This window comes from Sinohyriopsis cumingii, chromosome 6 (genome assembly GCF_028554795.1).
Source record: "Sinohyriopsis cumingii isolate HCF-2022 chromosome 6, ASM2855479v2, whole genome shotgun sequence".
NCBI lineage: Eukaryota > Metazoa > Mollusca > Bivalvia > Unionida > Unionidae > Sinohyriopsis > Sinohyriopsis cumingii.
In genome coordinates, this window is record NC_142966.1 from 39,971,385 (window position 1) to 39,984,853 (window position 13,469).

At 34.9% G+C, this 13,469-nt stretch overlaps 1 protein-coding gene across 1 annotated transcript in view; it reads right to left on the minus strand.

Annotated features, from left to right (window-relative positions):
• Positions 1-13,469, minus strand: part of LOC149796755 (N-alpha-acetyltransferase 15, NatA auxiliary subunit-like) — a 95,280-nt gene that overhangs the window by 78,754 nt on the left and 3,057 nt on the right. The window contains exons 2-5 of the mRNA XM_089961409.1: positions 12,703-12,787; positions 8,703-8,807; positions 6,978-7,066; positions 4,987-5,055 (exon numbers count right to left, since the gene is read on the minus strand). Of these exons, the coding sequence (XP_089817535.1) occupies positions 4,987-5,055; positions 6,978-7,066; positions 8,703-8,807; positions 12,703-12,787 (348 nt within the window). The remainder of the gene's footprint in view (positions 1-4,986; positions 5,056-6,977; positions 7,067-8,702; positions 8,808-12,702; positions 12,788-13,469) is intronic.

Here is a 13,469-nt window from a genome sequence, read left to right on the forward strand (position 1 = left end):
CTTAAATATTGTTAAATGCTTTTGTAAACTGATTCAGTGAAGACAAAGGCAAATTCAGCTCTCTTATTAACTAATATCATTTCAGTCCCAATCACTTCTAAGTATTATCGGTTGTGTAAGTTCATTGTCGTTTCCAACGAAGGTTTGAAAATTATTTTTCACATCAGCATTATGTAAGATTATGATTTAATATCTGAACATAATGAATAATCAAATTAGTTCTGAAGATGAAGCAATCATAACTTGGCAGAATGTTAAGACTACAATATTTGAGTCCTACACACTGTACAAATATTTAGGGATACCCACAATCCATTACACCTTAGTATTCCTGTTTGATGAATAATTTTTCATTGAGTGTCCAGGAAGTAATCTAGAAATCTAAGATTACTGAAATGAAAAGAGATTTGCATGTGCATCAACTTTCATTTTTTTAAATATAGGTCTTGTTTAGTTTTAAATCTTCCAAGCTGCCTTTTCTGGGATGTGCAAACAAAATCTGTATTTCTGGAAATGGACCTGGACGGTAGGAACATCTGCTTTTGCAAGTTTATGGTTTTATTTCACGTGTCTTCATTGGCCATACATTCATGGCTAGTTCTTCTCTAAAGCTTTTGCAATTTTAAGTGAAGTATCTTCTGCTAAACACGTAACAATATTAGATGATTTTGTTCTTGCACAATGCATATTTTCTGCAATTTTGGAATCAGGAAACATCCGTTTGAACAAAGGACCAACGTAGTCCTCTAACGCTAGGGGTAGTCTGTGTTCTATTAAGAACTCGGTACATATTGCCTCTGCATTTATAAAAATTTGTGAACACAATTTAGTTCTGCTGTAAAAAAGAAGTTACCTTAGTAATGGAGTTAATAAAATGAGCTAATTCAAAGTTTCTTTGTTTTATCATGACCAATATTAAAATCATTTCTACACAGCCTGCAAGGGGTGTGAAGCTGCCCTAGAATGGAACGCTATATTGTGTAATTCATGTATTCATCTCTGAATCAATTTTTCGTCTTTTCCTAATCCATCTGCAAAATTATTTGAAAAACATTTTTGCTCTAACACACGCATCAACTAGATAAATCCGACAACTTTTAGTGACAAATACCTACAATCTGGTTCTGTACCAGATATGAATTTGAACAAAGAATCTGTGAGCAAAGATTACAAGTTAGAAAAACTAGTATGTTCTTTCCTAACTAAGCCATACAGCTGCTATAAATAGAAACCTAGGTCAAAAGTTTGAAAGTAGAACCAGCATGTTTCTAGGAAATAGGGCAGCTGCTATAAATAGAACATAATACTGTTAGGAAAGTGCATGCAAGTCTACGGACGAGCGTACTCTTATGTTGTAGTTACATAGAAGCCATCTTTTCTAGAATATGGTCTGTGGGGTTAACAGGTAGTTAATAAAAACGAGAAAATAAATCATTAATGTTTTGGGAGGGGAGGATATATCGAAAATGCATAATCCGAATACATTTACATGTAAGGCATAATTTAGTGAAAAAAGTGTAATGATTATGCCAAAAGTGTAATGGTTGGCATGTATGTGATATGGCTATCCATTCAGGAGTAGCAGTGATAACATAATAAGGCCACTTAGTGGCAATCCTCCAAGTAGAAACAGCAATAACGAACTTGTGCTAATGAACAAATAGCTGCATGAAAGTGCACAAAAGTCTATCCCATATGCTCTGCTGGTCACATTAATGTGGTAAATGTTAAATTTGCTCGATGAGAAAGTATGCTAATATTAATGTGGTAAATGCCAAATTTGCTCGAGGACAAAGTATGCTAATATTAATGTGGTAAATGCTAGATTTCCTCAGTGACAAAGTATGCTAATATTAATGTGGTAAATGCTAGATTTCCTCAGTGACAAAGAATGCTAATATTAATGTGGTAAATGCTAGATTTCCTCAGCGACAAAGTATGCTAATATTAATCTGGTAAATGCTTGATTTCCTCAGTGACAAAGTATGCTAATATTAATGTGGTAAATGCTGGATTTCCTCAGTGACAAAGTATGCTAATATTAATGTGGTAAATACTAGATTTCCTCAATGACAAAGAATGCTGATATTAATGTGGTAAATGCTAGATTTCCTCAGTGACAAAAAATGCTAATATTAATGTGGTAAATGCTAGATTTCCTCAATGACAAAGAATGCTAATATTAATGTGGTAAATGCTAGATTTCCTCAGTGACAAAGAATGCTAATATTAATGTGGTAAATGCTAGATTTCCTCAGTGACAAAGTATGCTAATATTAATGTGGTAAATGCTAGATTTCCTCAATGACAAAGAATGCTAATATTAATGTGGTAAATGCTAGATTTACACAATGACAAAGTATGCTAATATTAATGTGGTAAATGCTAGATTTCCTCAGTGACAAAGAATGCTAATATTAATGTGGTAAATGCTAGATTTCCTCAATGACAAAGTATGCTAATATTAATGTGGTAAATGTTAGATTTCCTCAATGACAAAGTATGTTAATATTAATGTGGTAAATGCTTGATTTCCTCAGTGACAAAGTATGCTAATATTAATGTGGTAAATGCTAGATTTACTCAGTGACAAAGAATGCTAACATTAATGTGGTAAATGCTAGATTTACTCAGTGACAAAGTATGCTAATATTAATGTGGTAAATGCGGGATTTCCTCAATGACATAGTATGCTAATATTAATGTGGTAAATGCTAGATATTCTCAGTGACAAAGAATGCTAATATTAATGTGGCAAATGCTAGATTTCCTCAGTGACAAAGTATGCTAATATTAATGTGGTAAATGCTGGATTTCCTCAATGACAAAGCATGTTAATATTAATGTGGTAAATGCTAGATTTGCACAATGACAAAGTATGCTAATATTAATGTGGTAAATGCTAGATTTCCTCAGTGACAAAGAATGCTAATATTAATGTGGTAAATGCTAGATTTCCTCAGTGACAAAGTATGCTAACAAAACTGTCAAGTGTTCCTGCTCATTTTAAGCCCTGCAAAAACTGCTAAATCTTGGCTGGTCATTTCTAGGTTCTCAGGCTTAATGAAATTCTAGCCCCCCACCCCCTGATTCCAATCAAATCATGTAACACAAGATCTGACCATGTATTTAACCCTAGTCCAAGCCAGATTTAAGATTAAATTAGCATCAGATCATCAAGAATCACTTCATATTAGCAGACAAGGTTTATTTTGGGCGAGTACTCCCCCTTGTTGCTTGTCTGAAGGATCAATTGTCACTCATCATTTGCGACCTTTAGGTGTGAATGATGGGGATAGGGATGGTTGTGTGGACTGGGTTGGTATTTTTGCAGCTTTGCTTAACCTAAAACTACCATTTCAGGGACACAACGTCAAAACCAAGACAGACTTATTTTCTGGGATAAATCATACAGTTAATTAAATTTATCAATACTCTCACAATACAACTGTCAGTATTCTCGTTTTCTCTCTCAATCATCACATTTGCATTATCAGACCCCAGTGCCAACCAGTTATCCCATGGAATATTATGCCATTGAGCGCATTCTCTATCAGGGAAAATATTTTCACTCCTGTGGCAGAACCTTCACAAATAGGCACTGCTAGAACTTCAGAATGGACTTCTTCAGAATCAAGATCAACTGTTCTTATAGGAATTTGTTTACTATTGCTGTTCTCATTGCTGGCATCTTTTGATATAGTGAAAGGCCTAGCTTTCATCTTCTCTGCCAAGGTGAATGATGTCTTAGCAACAGTTTCTTTCAGAACAGCCATTCCGTTGCATCTCAATCACTGAAACTGTTGCGGTACTTCCGAGGCTTTAAATATTGTTAAATGCTTTTGTAAACTGATTCAGTGAAGACAAAGGCAAATTCAGCTCTCTTATTAACTCAACTAATATCATTTCAGTCCCAATCACTTTTAAGTATTATCGGTTGTGTAAGTTCATTGTCATTTCCAACGAAGGTTTGAAAATTATTTTTCACATCAGCATTATATAAGATTATGATTTAATATCTGAACATAATGAATAATCAAATTAGTTCTGAAGATGAAGCAATCATAACTTGGCAGAATGTTAAGACTACAATATTTGAGTCCTAAACACTGTACAAATATTTAGGGAAACCCACAATCCATTACACCTCAGTATTCCAGTCTGATGAATTAAAAATCATTGTGTGTCCAGGAAATAATCTAGAAATCTGAGATCACTGAAATGAAAAGAGATTTGCATGAGCATCAACCTTCACTTTTTTAAATATAGGTCTTGTTTAGTTTTAAATTTTTCACACTGCCTTTTCTGGGATGTGCAGATAAAATCTGTATTTCTGGAACACAGAATTTTCCAGAACATAGAGGGACCTGGACGGTAGGTATGTCTGCTTTTGCAAGTTTATGGTTTTATTTCATGTGTTATCACTGGCCATACATTCATGGCAATTGCTCCTCTAAAGCTTCTCTGGGATCTAATCTAGGGCATGTTAATAAATCAAAGGCCCCCTTTCTGTCTAGCCATCCTTTGATTTAGCTATTAAGTAAAATTTGTAAAATTACCTAAATTATCAGGGTGTTGGGATAAATCACTGGGTGGATATGCATGCAAAGGTGATCGGTATGTTGACCTTCCATAAACTATTTCTACTTGGTTATATGTCACCATTTCCAAACATTCATAGTTTATCTCAGATAATCTGGTTACACTGACAATTCTGTCAATTCAGGGAACACTGAATGTATGCTGCTTGGCAAAAAAGACATTTTGCATGAAAAATAATGAATATCTCTCGAACAGATTAACACCCATAGTTAACTGATTCTGATGAAATAGGTGACTAGTTATTTATCACTTCCTGAAATGTAAATATTTAATATGCTTGAAAACAAAAATGTCACTGCCTTAGCTGCCAACAATAAAAATGATACTTGGGTCTTGCATTTCTTGTTTTCTCTGAATGCTGGTACCAACAGAACTTCAACTTACCCTGTAGCCTTCCAGATCTCTCATCTGTATTTGAAGCAAGGACAGATCTCGCAGAATCTGCAAGTTATCCTGAAAGTTATCAAAAGAACATGTAATTGGATACAAAATACATGTGAAATAAGACCACCGTAATATAGCGATGGCATACAGATCAACAAATTCATGACTAAAATTATATTTTTGCAAAGTACACATCCCTTCATAACCCTGCTGTTAACTCCATGTCCAAGTCTGAGCCGCTTGGGCAGTCCTAGAGGGTATGAAATGCCCCAAGGCAAATTTAAGTTGGGCATGTGCATTTGTTTTTTTAAGTCAATGTGTGTGTACATAGTCATAATGTAGACATCTAGACAGTTTTCACGCTGTGACCCATGGTTCAAGTCCTAATGACGTGGCCAACATCAGTTAAATGCATAAATTTGTCATTTCAAATAAAGTGAATTTCAAATGATGATTTCGGTGGGAATCTCAATAGTTTCAAAGTTGTAACACATTGTGGGTAATCAAAAGGGTGCATACAGGGTCAATGTTGACATCAATTGCACATAATATAAATGTGTCTTTTCATGCCCCCATAAACCTATACGTGATTTCAGGGTGAGTATCTCAATGTTTTTTTGTTATGGCATAGGAGTAAAATTATGTGAGGTGGGGAAAGATCCCCTGGGAATAACCAGATGCCGCTGTCTAACTCGTGTTCACACTTTCCGTCATTGATCATGCATGCCAATTATCAGACATGCAAGACATACAATCCAGAGTTAGTTGAAATTTCATTTAAAATCGCCCCTGACCCCACACCCTGGAGCATAATCAAAATTCATAAAGTGTTAGCCCAATCTACATCCAAAAGACCATCAGTGACCCAAGTGTATGTATGTATGCCAAGCCCCACCCCACCCCCAGAGGTATAAGCATAATTATTGCAATTTAAAGTGGCACAAAGTGTAATTTGGGTGAAAAACGTAAGCTATATATTACATCCCAGAATTACCGCACGTACTATCCTGATTCTGCAACAGGTAAAAATTCTGTCACAAAAGCCAAAATCCATATCATTTAGAACAGAATACAAACACAAAATATACTGAAAAATTATTTATATTCAGCACTCATTTCAACTAGTCTACATGTGTAACTTTCAACATTATGTTCAACTGAAAAGCTTGTAAAGTACATGAAGACCTTATATACAGTTGCTCAAACGTCAGCTCCAAACCCTATGCGTCTTAATGACTTAATTCTAACAGGAAACCTGGATCCACATTAAACATGGATTAACTATCCGGATTTTTTGGCAACAACCATTTCCCCCATGTTCTTACTTCTATTCTTAAGTTCATATTTTATGGGTCATTTCTGCAAGACTAAAGGCAAAATTTTAAGAGGTGGCATTTCTGAAGTTGTGTTGGTTTGTTTTCTTCTTCTGATCTGATACGTTTTGAAGTTTAAAAATATCCATCTGCTCAAACATATTCCATCATATAACATCCACAACTCACTCCATATGTATGACTAGATGGATGTGCTTATATGTATGCATGGATGGACTGCATCAAAATATACCATCTTCCATGACTTGGTGCAGTTTCATGGCAGAAACCTCTCTAGGATGAGTAGCGATAAGCTTGTGCTAATACACAGATAATGGAAGAATGAAATCAGAAACCTCTCTTGGATGAGTAGTGATAAGCTTGTGCTAATACACAGATAATGGATGAATGAAATAAAATTATATGGGCAATAATCAGAAAAGCTCAAATGGGATACAATTTTTGTGACATCTACAAGATTTATCGAAAAAAATGTATTATGCATCATGTTCTCTAAATAATCAACAGAGTACAATTCATTTTCAAAACTGAGACAATGGCACCTAGCTATGCTGTACTTAACAAATTTGAAAATAGGATGATATAACGATACTAAATGCCAAAAAATAAAAACCATCACCTATCACTCTGTAAACAGCAATTTTGATTGAACCGTACCTTGTCCCACTTCAAGGCATTCCTATAGCATTTAATGGCTTCATCATACTTTCTATCGGAACGCTGCAGTAGCCCATAAACATGCCAGCCTAGGGTTCAGTTAAGGAGATGATACAAAAGTCAGGTTTTTAATGGATGAGGAAGATTTAACAAAAATGTAACATACAGTACATTAAACTTCAGCAGGTACTACTTGTGGGGTTAAGCTACCCTAAAAAAATACACAACTAACCAAAGTAGATTCTTTGATTTTAAAACAGGTGTTACATGTCACTGGAAATCGGCAAATTTAGCAGGTGATATGTGGCACTCTGATCTAAGCTTGATTTGCATCAAAGACAAATCTTCCTTTCTCAACATCGGCTATAAACAAACATCTATTGTAGGAGTTCAACAAATTTTCCATGTCAGACTTAGTTGCTGGATCAGTGCTTGGCTTATGTGGGCCAAGACAGTGTAGGGTCGCACTGTAAGTCAGATACTAGTTTTCGGGCTGCAATTTAAATAAAGATGCAAGTCTTCAACACACAAAGTATCTCATCAAACTTGATATTTTAATCCTGTATATAGCACCATGAATTTATTTTATCTGCATTCTTTTGAGGGCAACTATTCCCAATGTCGTCATGATGAAGAAACTAATGTAAATTAAAAAAATAATGGATGTTATGACCTTGCCCGAGGGCAAGGAAAATGACTGAATATGCGTGACTCTCATGAGAAGATATATATGAGTCCCATTTTCAATAAAGTTGTTTAATCTGTTCAAAAGTTATAACAGTACAAATATATTATATCCCCCTCTCCCTGGTCATGATCTTGCACAGAGTGCAAGTCTACGGTATGTGTGAGTCATGTAATGATGTCAAAATGCTCAACATTTCATTCAATATATTCACTGTCTCAAAACTTCCACTCCAGACAAGGCCAGAGCATTGCTATTATGTGACGCTTCATCCAATCATAATATATATGCGCAAAGTTTTATTTAAATACTTTCAGGCAAGGAACAAGACAGGATTAAATTTTCCTTAGCTTTGACCCTGACCTTTAGTCTGAGAAAGGGGTCGAAAATTCACTAGCTCAATTCAAAATGGCAAAAGTTTATTTTCTTTCTGGTAGTTGGTGAATTTTCCAATCACTTGTCCAACTGGTGCTGATTCAGGGCTGACCAGTGTTTCTCTTTAATAACAAGATTGTTTTGTCTAGAATACTGCCACCATTATTTATTTAGAATTTCATACTTTTTATTACAAGTCCATTTGTTACAAGGAAGCTAATGCAAGCACTTCACTCTCTTCAATAGTCCATACATGCCACTTCTTAGTAAGGTATAAGCGTAATTATTAATGAGAAGTTGCATAAAAACAAAGCACAATCTACATATTACATACCATCACTACAGGAGAATGTATGAAAAAACGTACATTTATTTCTGCTACTAGTCTGTATCTTGTCACCTATCAACATGGATTCATACCAGAATAATGGGCAAAATCAACATGGATTCATACCAGAAAGTTAGGCAAAATCAACATGGATTCATAACAGAATAACAGGCAAAATCAACATGGATTATACCAAAATAATATGCAAAATCAACATGGATTTATACCAGACTAATAAAGGCATGTTACCAGCATAAAGAAAGACAATTTGACACTGTCGTGAATCATGGAAACAATATTCAAATTCTACTCCTAACTAATCTGAAACAAAGGATACAGACATGACTCTTCAGATCATTACGAAGACCTCGCCTCACAAACTCGTACGCCTCCTCTTTTCGACCCAGACAGTTAAGGGTCAGACCCTTCATGGCAAGGGTTTCTGAAAAAGAAAGCTGTCCATCTTAGCATCTGTGTGATTGTTTACAAATACTACATTCGTGGCAAAAAGTGTTAATACATTAATGAATTTTTCAATAAAGCCTTTTATCATTCCTAATAAGTCATACATTTCTTATCCCATTTTCAGGATATTGTTCCAAGAAAAAAATGTGAACAATAATTTAACCACAAAGGACACATGTTCATTTTGTACCCGTCTTGAAATGCCTTTATCCCATGCAGACCAGATTCACATAAAAAACAAAATTAATGTCTCACGTTTCCAGGCATATAATCAAGCAAGAAAAATCTTAATTTTCATAATCAAAATTCTTACTAAGCAAGGTTTTTGTTTTAAACAAAATTCTGAATGAACAGATCGAGTTGAAATATTAGGTATCTTAAATGACTAAACATTTCTTTTAACAGAGTGACCTTGAGCTTTATTCTTTTGATCCTCAAATTAATAGGCTTCATCCTGACTGTAAGTGCATGAAATCCACAACAGTTCAACAAGGTCTGTAAGGTGGTACTGCTGTTGTGCAGATGCCATTTTTAAAAAAAATCAGTCGATGACACTGACCTTTGACCTTAAACTCAACTGCTTTCTTCACTATTCCATGAGCAATCCATCCACTAAGTTTGGTTGAGATATGTAATGATGAACTAATGTTGTCCTAAGACCATCTTTAAGAAAGTATTGCAGTCAAGGACCCTGATCTTTGCCTTTCTGATTCCAAAATCAATAATGTTCTTCCTTACACCAACTGAAAGGCATCCAAAAGTTTGGCAAATGATGGAGAATTCCAGTTATTGTTTGGAAACCATTTTCCTTCTTTCAGCAAGTAATCTTTTCTGCCCAACACTAACACGGTTCCTCCTTACCTATAGTACAGCCATCAACAAACCTTGAAAAAACTGCAGATATCAGGGAACTTTAATTACTGTGAAGAAAAAAAAATAACATTTTTTCCATTATTCAGTGATTGCTGTCCATGAAATCAATAGTGTTCTACTTTAACCCAAATGCATAATGTTTGGTGACTAGCTACTGTGCAAAAACCATTTTCCATCTTTCATTCATAGTAACCATGACCTTTCAGTCCAATGCTGACAGGGTTCTTCCATAACCCAAGTGCAAACCATCCACAAAGTTTGGCAACTACTGATGGTGGGCAACAGAACATACTGTGATGAAACCAAATTGTTGACACATGGTAATACAGATAAATGACTCAACAAAAACATGACTCTTTTCTCTGATCAAAGTTTTGCATTAGACAACCCGTACTGGTACCCATTTCTTCATCTTTACATGTCTTGTAGAAGGAAAGCAGCTGATAAGTTCCTCAAATGGACTTTAGCTGTACTGTCCAAAAAATTCCAGAAATACAAAATACCATTTCTTCTTTTTAACTGCAAAGTGATGGAACCATCTCCGATATTCTTGACTAACAAGATTTTAGATTAACATCGATTCCACATATATTGGATATGAGATCGACTCTCTTTTTATTTAGGGAAAAATACACTAATAAAAAGTTTTCAATATACAAATTATTTCAGACTAATTTTGTCTTCACTTAATCAAAATTTCCGAAATTTCATAGTCACTGACAACAGTTCAACTCTTAAAAATTTCACTTGTACATATAATTTTATTTTTTTCAGCCCCCCCCCCCCCCCCCCCCCCGTCAAAACATCCACTTATGTCAATAATATGACCTTGGTTGAGATAAACAGGTAGTACTGTATTTCTGAAAATTAGCCACAAAATATTGCTGTCAGCAACTTTTTTAAAGCCAGCTCCAACCCTGGACATGAATCTTGTCTAATCCAAGATAAGTACAAATATTAAAATTTAAATTTAAGTGTTAAGCTTGAACATCAATATTTATTTATTATTTGTCAAATATCCACATTATTATGCCTGTGCAGGAAAATGTGAGTGACCCTGATACGACTACAAGATGGAAATATGTACAGCTCTTCCCCATTATAACATGCTTCACTAAAATTGGATTCCAGATATAGAGCAGCAGCAGTTTTCACCAAAATCAGAATTATAAACATTATAATTTAATAGAAAATTAAAAACATTTTCAACATCAGGTGAAAACCGTTACATAAAAAAAACTATTGTACTTGTCTGGATAGAACACATATTTTTACAGTTACAATTTAACTCTAATTAGCCCCTGTTGAATTCGGGCAAGTTAAGCTATCATATTCTCAACAGGCTAATGAACACCTGAAATTATCCATGTCTCAAATTAGCCATAATTGATCTTAGTCTGTATCAACTGTTGTATCTGGCTAAAGTACAGACTGTCAAAAACTCTTTAGCACTAAAGTTGTTTAAGAAGAGCAGTGACTCGATCTCTGTAAAGACAGGTCAATGATTATACTGAAGACCAGCTTAGTGTCGACCATTGTTTATTGACACCGGGATGGCAAACGATCACAGATAGGATTAGCAGTGGCATGTCCTTTGAACTTGCCGCTGGTTTCTGTAATCTGCTGTATTGCATCCCAGAAGAGATAGATGTTCATTGCATAATGTCGTTATAATAACAAGGTCTATTCAAACAATTAAGTTTCACATTCATGTGAAATCAGATTTAAAAGTAAGTGTACGAGAGAATTAGGACATTTAACCTTACAATGGAAATGTCCAAGAAAATGAAAGCTTATTTCGTGAATAGAATTGTGCTTTTAAGTGATTCATGGAGGAGGATGTTGAAGAGGCCAAAGTTGAGCTACTGGGAATATTTCAACTCATCTGATGATGTTCAGCACTGAATCAAAATTGATGGAGACTGCCACAGTCGAATGTAAGACTTATACCGACACTGTCTGTTTTTTTTTTCTTTTTACATCCCAACAGATCTACTAATGACAGTGACTAGGGGAATTAGCCTAAAACAACCCATGCAGCTTTAGAAGCCTTATTTGCATTTGATTACGGTCGGATGTGGCTAGAAAGCCAGGACATTGAGCCCTTGAAAATTATGCAGCTGAGAAATATTACATACTCTGCTGAAAGACCCCCTGCCCAACCCCAAAAAACCAAAATCCAAAGAACGATTTGGTCTCAAGCAACATAAAATCACCAAATACTTCCAACAGAAAGTGCATGTAACATGAGTGGATAGAATAAATTCTATTTGGATTAGTACTTCTGTGAACAAGTATGTTTTGTTTTGGACATCATTGGATTTTAAATGGATTCCATACACATTAAGTTTGTCATTCTTTCTGTTATTCTGATTTCTGGAATTGCTAAAAGTATGCTGCACATCTTCTGACATCAGACACTAATCATCATGTGTAAGTTAAATTGTAAAGTAAAAACAAGATATATAACAGATTAAAAAAAGGACATTACACACACTGCACTTGATAGATAGATATTCATTTATTTAACTGCAAAATGGGAGTGATAAATATGTAATTGAGCTCCTAATTAAAAAAGAATGAAGCATTTAATGTCAAGCTGCATTGATCTCAAGAGCAAGCTAAATTTAGTCATTTTTGACAAGTGATTACATTATATATTACTTTAAACATGATGCAGATGTAGATAGAAATTATAACTGGCAGATATGCTATTAAAATAAGGAGTTGATATAATTGTTTTAAATGGGGTAAGCTATATTGTGGCATGACAGATGGAAAGTTTTTTTGACTTGCTCATGGGCAAGTGACTTTGAAATTAGAGAATTCATCTTGTCCTGGGAGTCAGGCAAGTTGAATTGTAATTTCCTGATAATGGGTTGAGCTCCTAAATCAATCAATTAATTGAACAGTCTATTAATCATGCCATCCCATTGCATCCTTTTCAATCAGAATATACCCCTGTCAAAAAGAAGTTAAAGTTCAATATGAAGACTTACCGCCATGCTCTGAAAACTTTGGATTGGTCAGGATCTGCTTTGCAAATTTCAAACCATTTTTGTACTGCTTCTGTTCATAACATTTCTGGAAAGAAAAAGTAGTTAGTTAACATTGAATGTTGCATCCTGCCTGACATGGAATTGTCAGCGACTATTCATGATCAGCAGACAGTTTTCCTTTCTGTCATAGTAAACTCCTACAACCAAAAGTTTACAATATGAAAAGTTATCTTTTTTACAGTTCTAGGGTTAAAAAGGTGTGGTTTTAGATATAAAAGAAAAGAATTATTTTCATATCTGTGTTGAATGAATACATGAAATGACTGGAAATAAATGCCAAAATTTTATTCAAATCAATTGAGCAGTTTTAAGGATATGGCTCATTAATTTCAAACTTATGCAGGGATCGTCCTGGGCTTCGCCAATGTCGCAAATTGCGATTTTTTTTCCTTACTGGCGACAAAAATATCCCATCTGGCGATTTTTTTGGCGACAGACTTTTTGGTTATTTAATTTGTACATGGATTTTGACTGGATAAATTAAAAGGGAGAATGAAAGGAAGCCACAAACTTGACTAAGCAATGCATTGGAATCAATCTGTTACACAAACGATCCTTTGTTCGTATTGACAACCCTATCTTTAGAGTGCATTGTTACATCATAATCTGCTTATGCTGACATCTGGGCTGAGTATGCTGTGATACAGTCAATATGCTACCGAACAATACCTACAACTGACCGACTTCTGAAGACGCGAATAGAACAG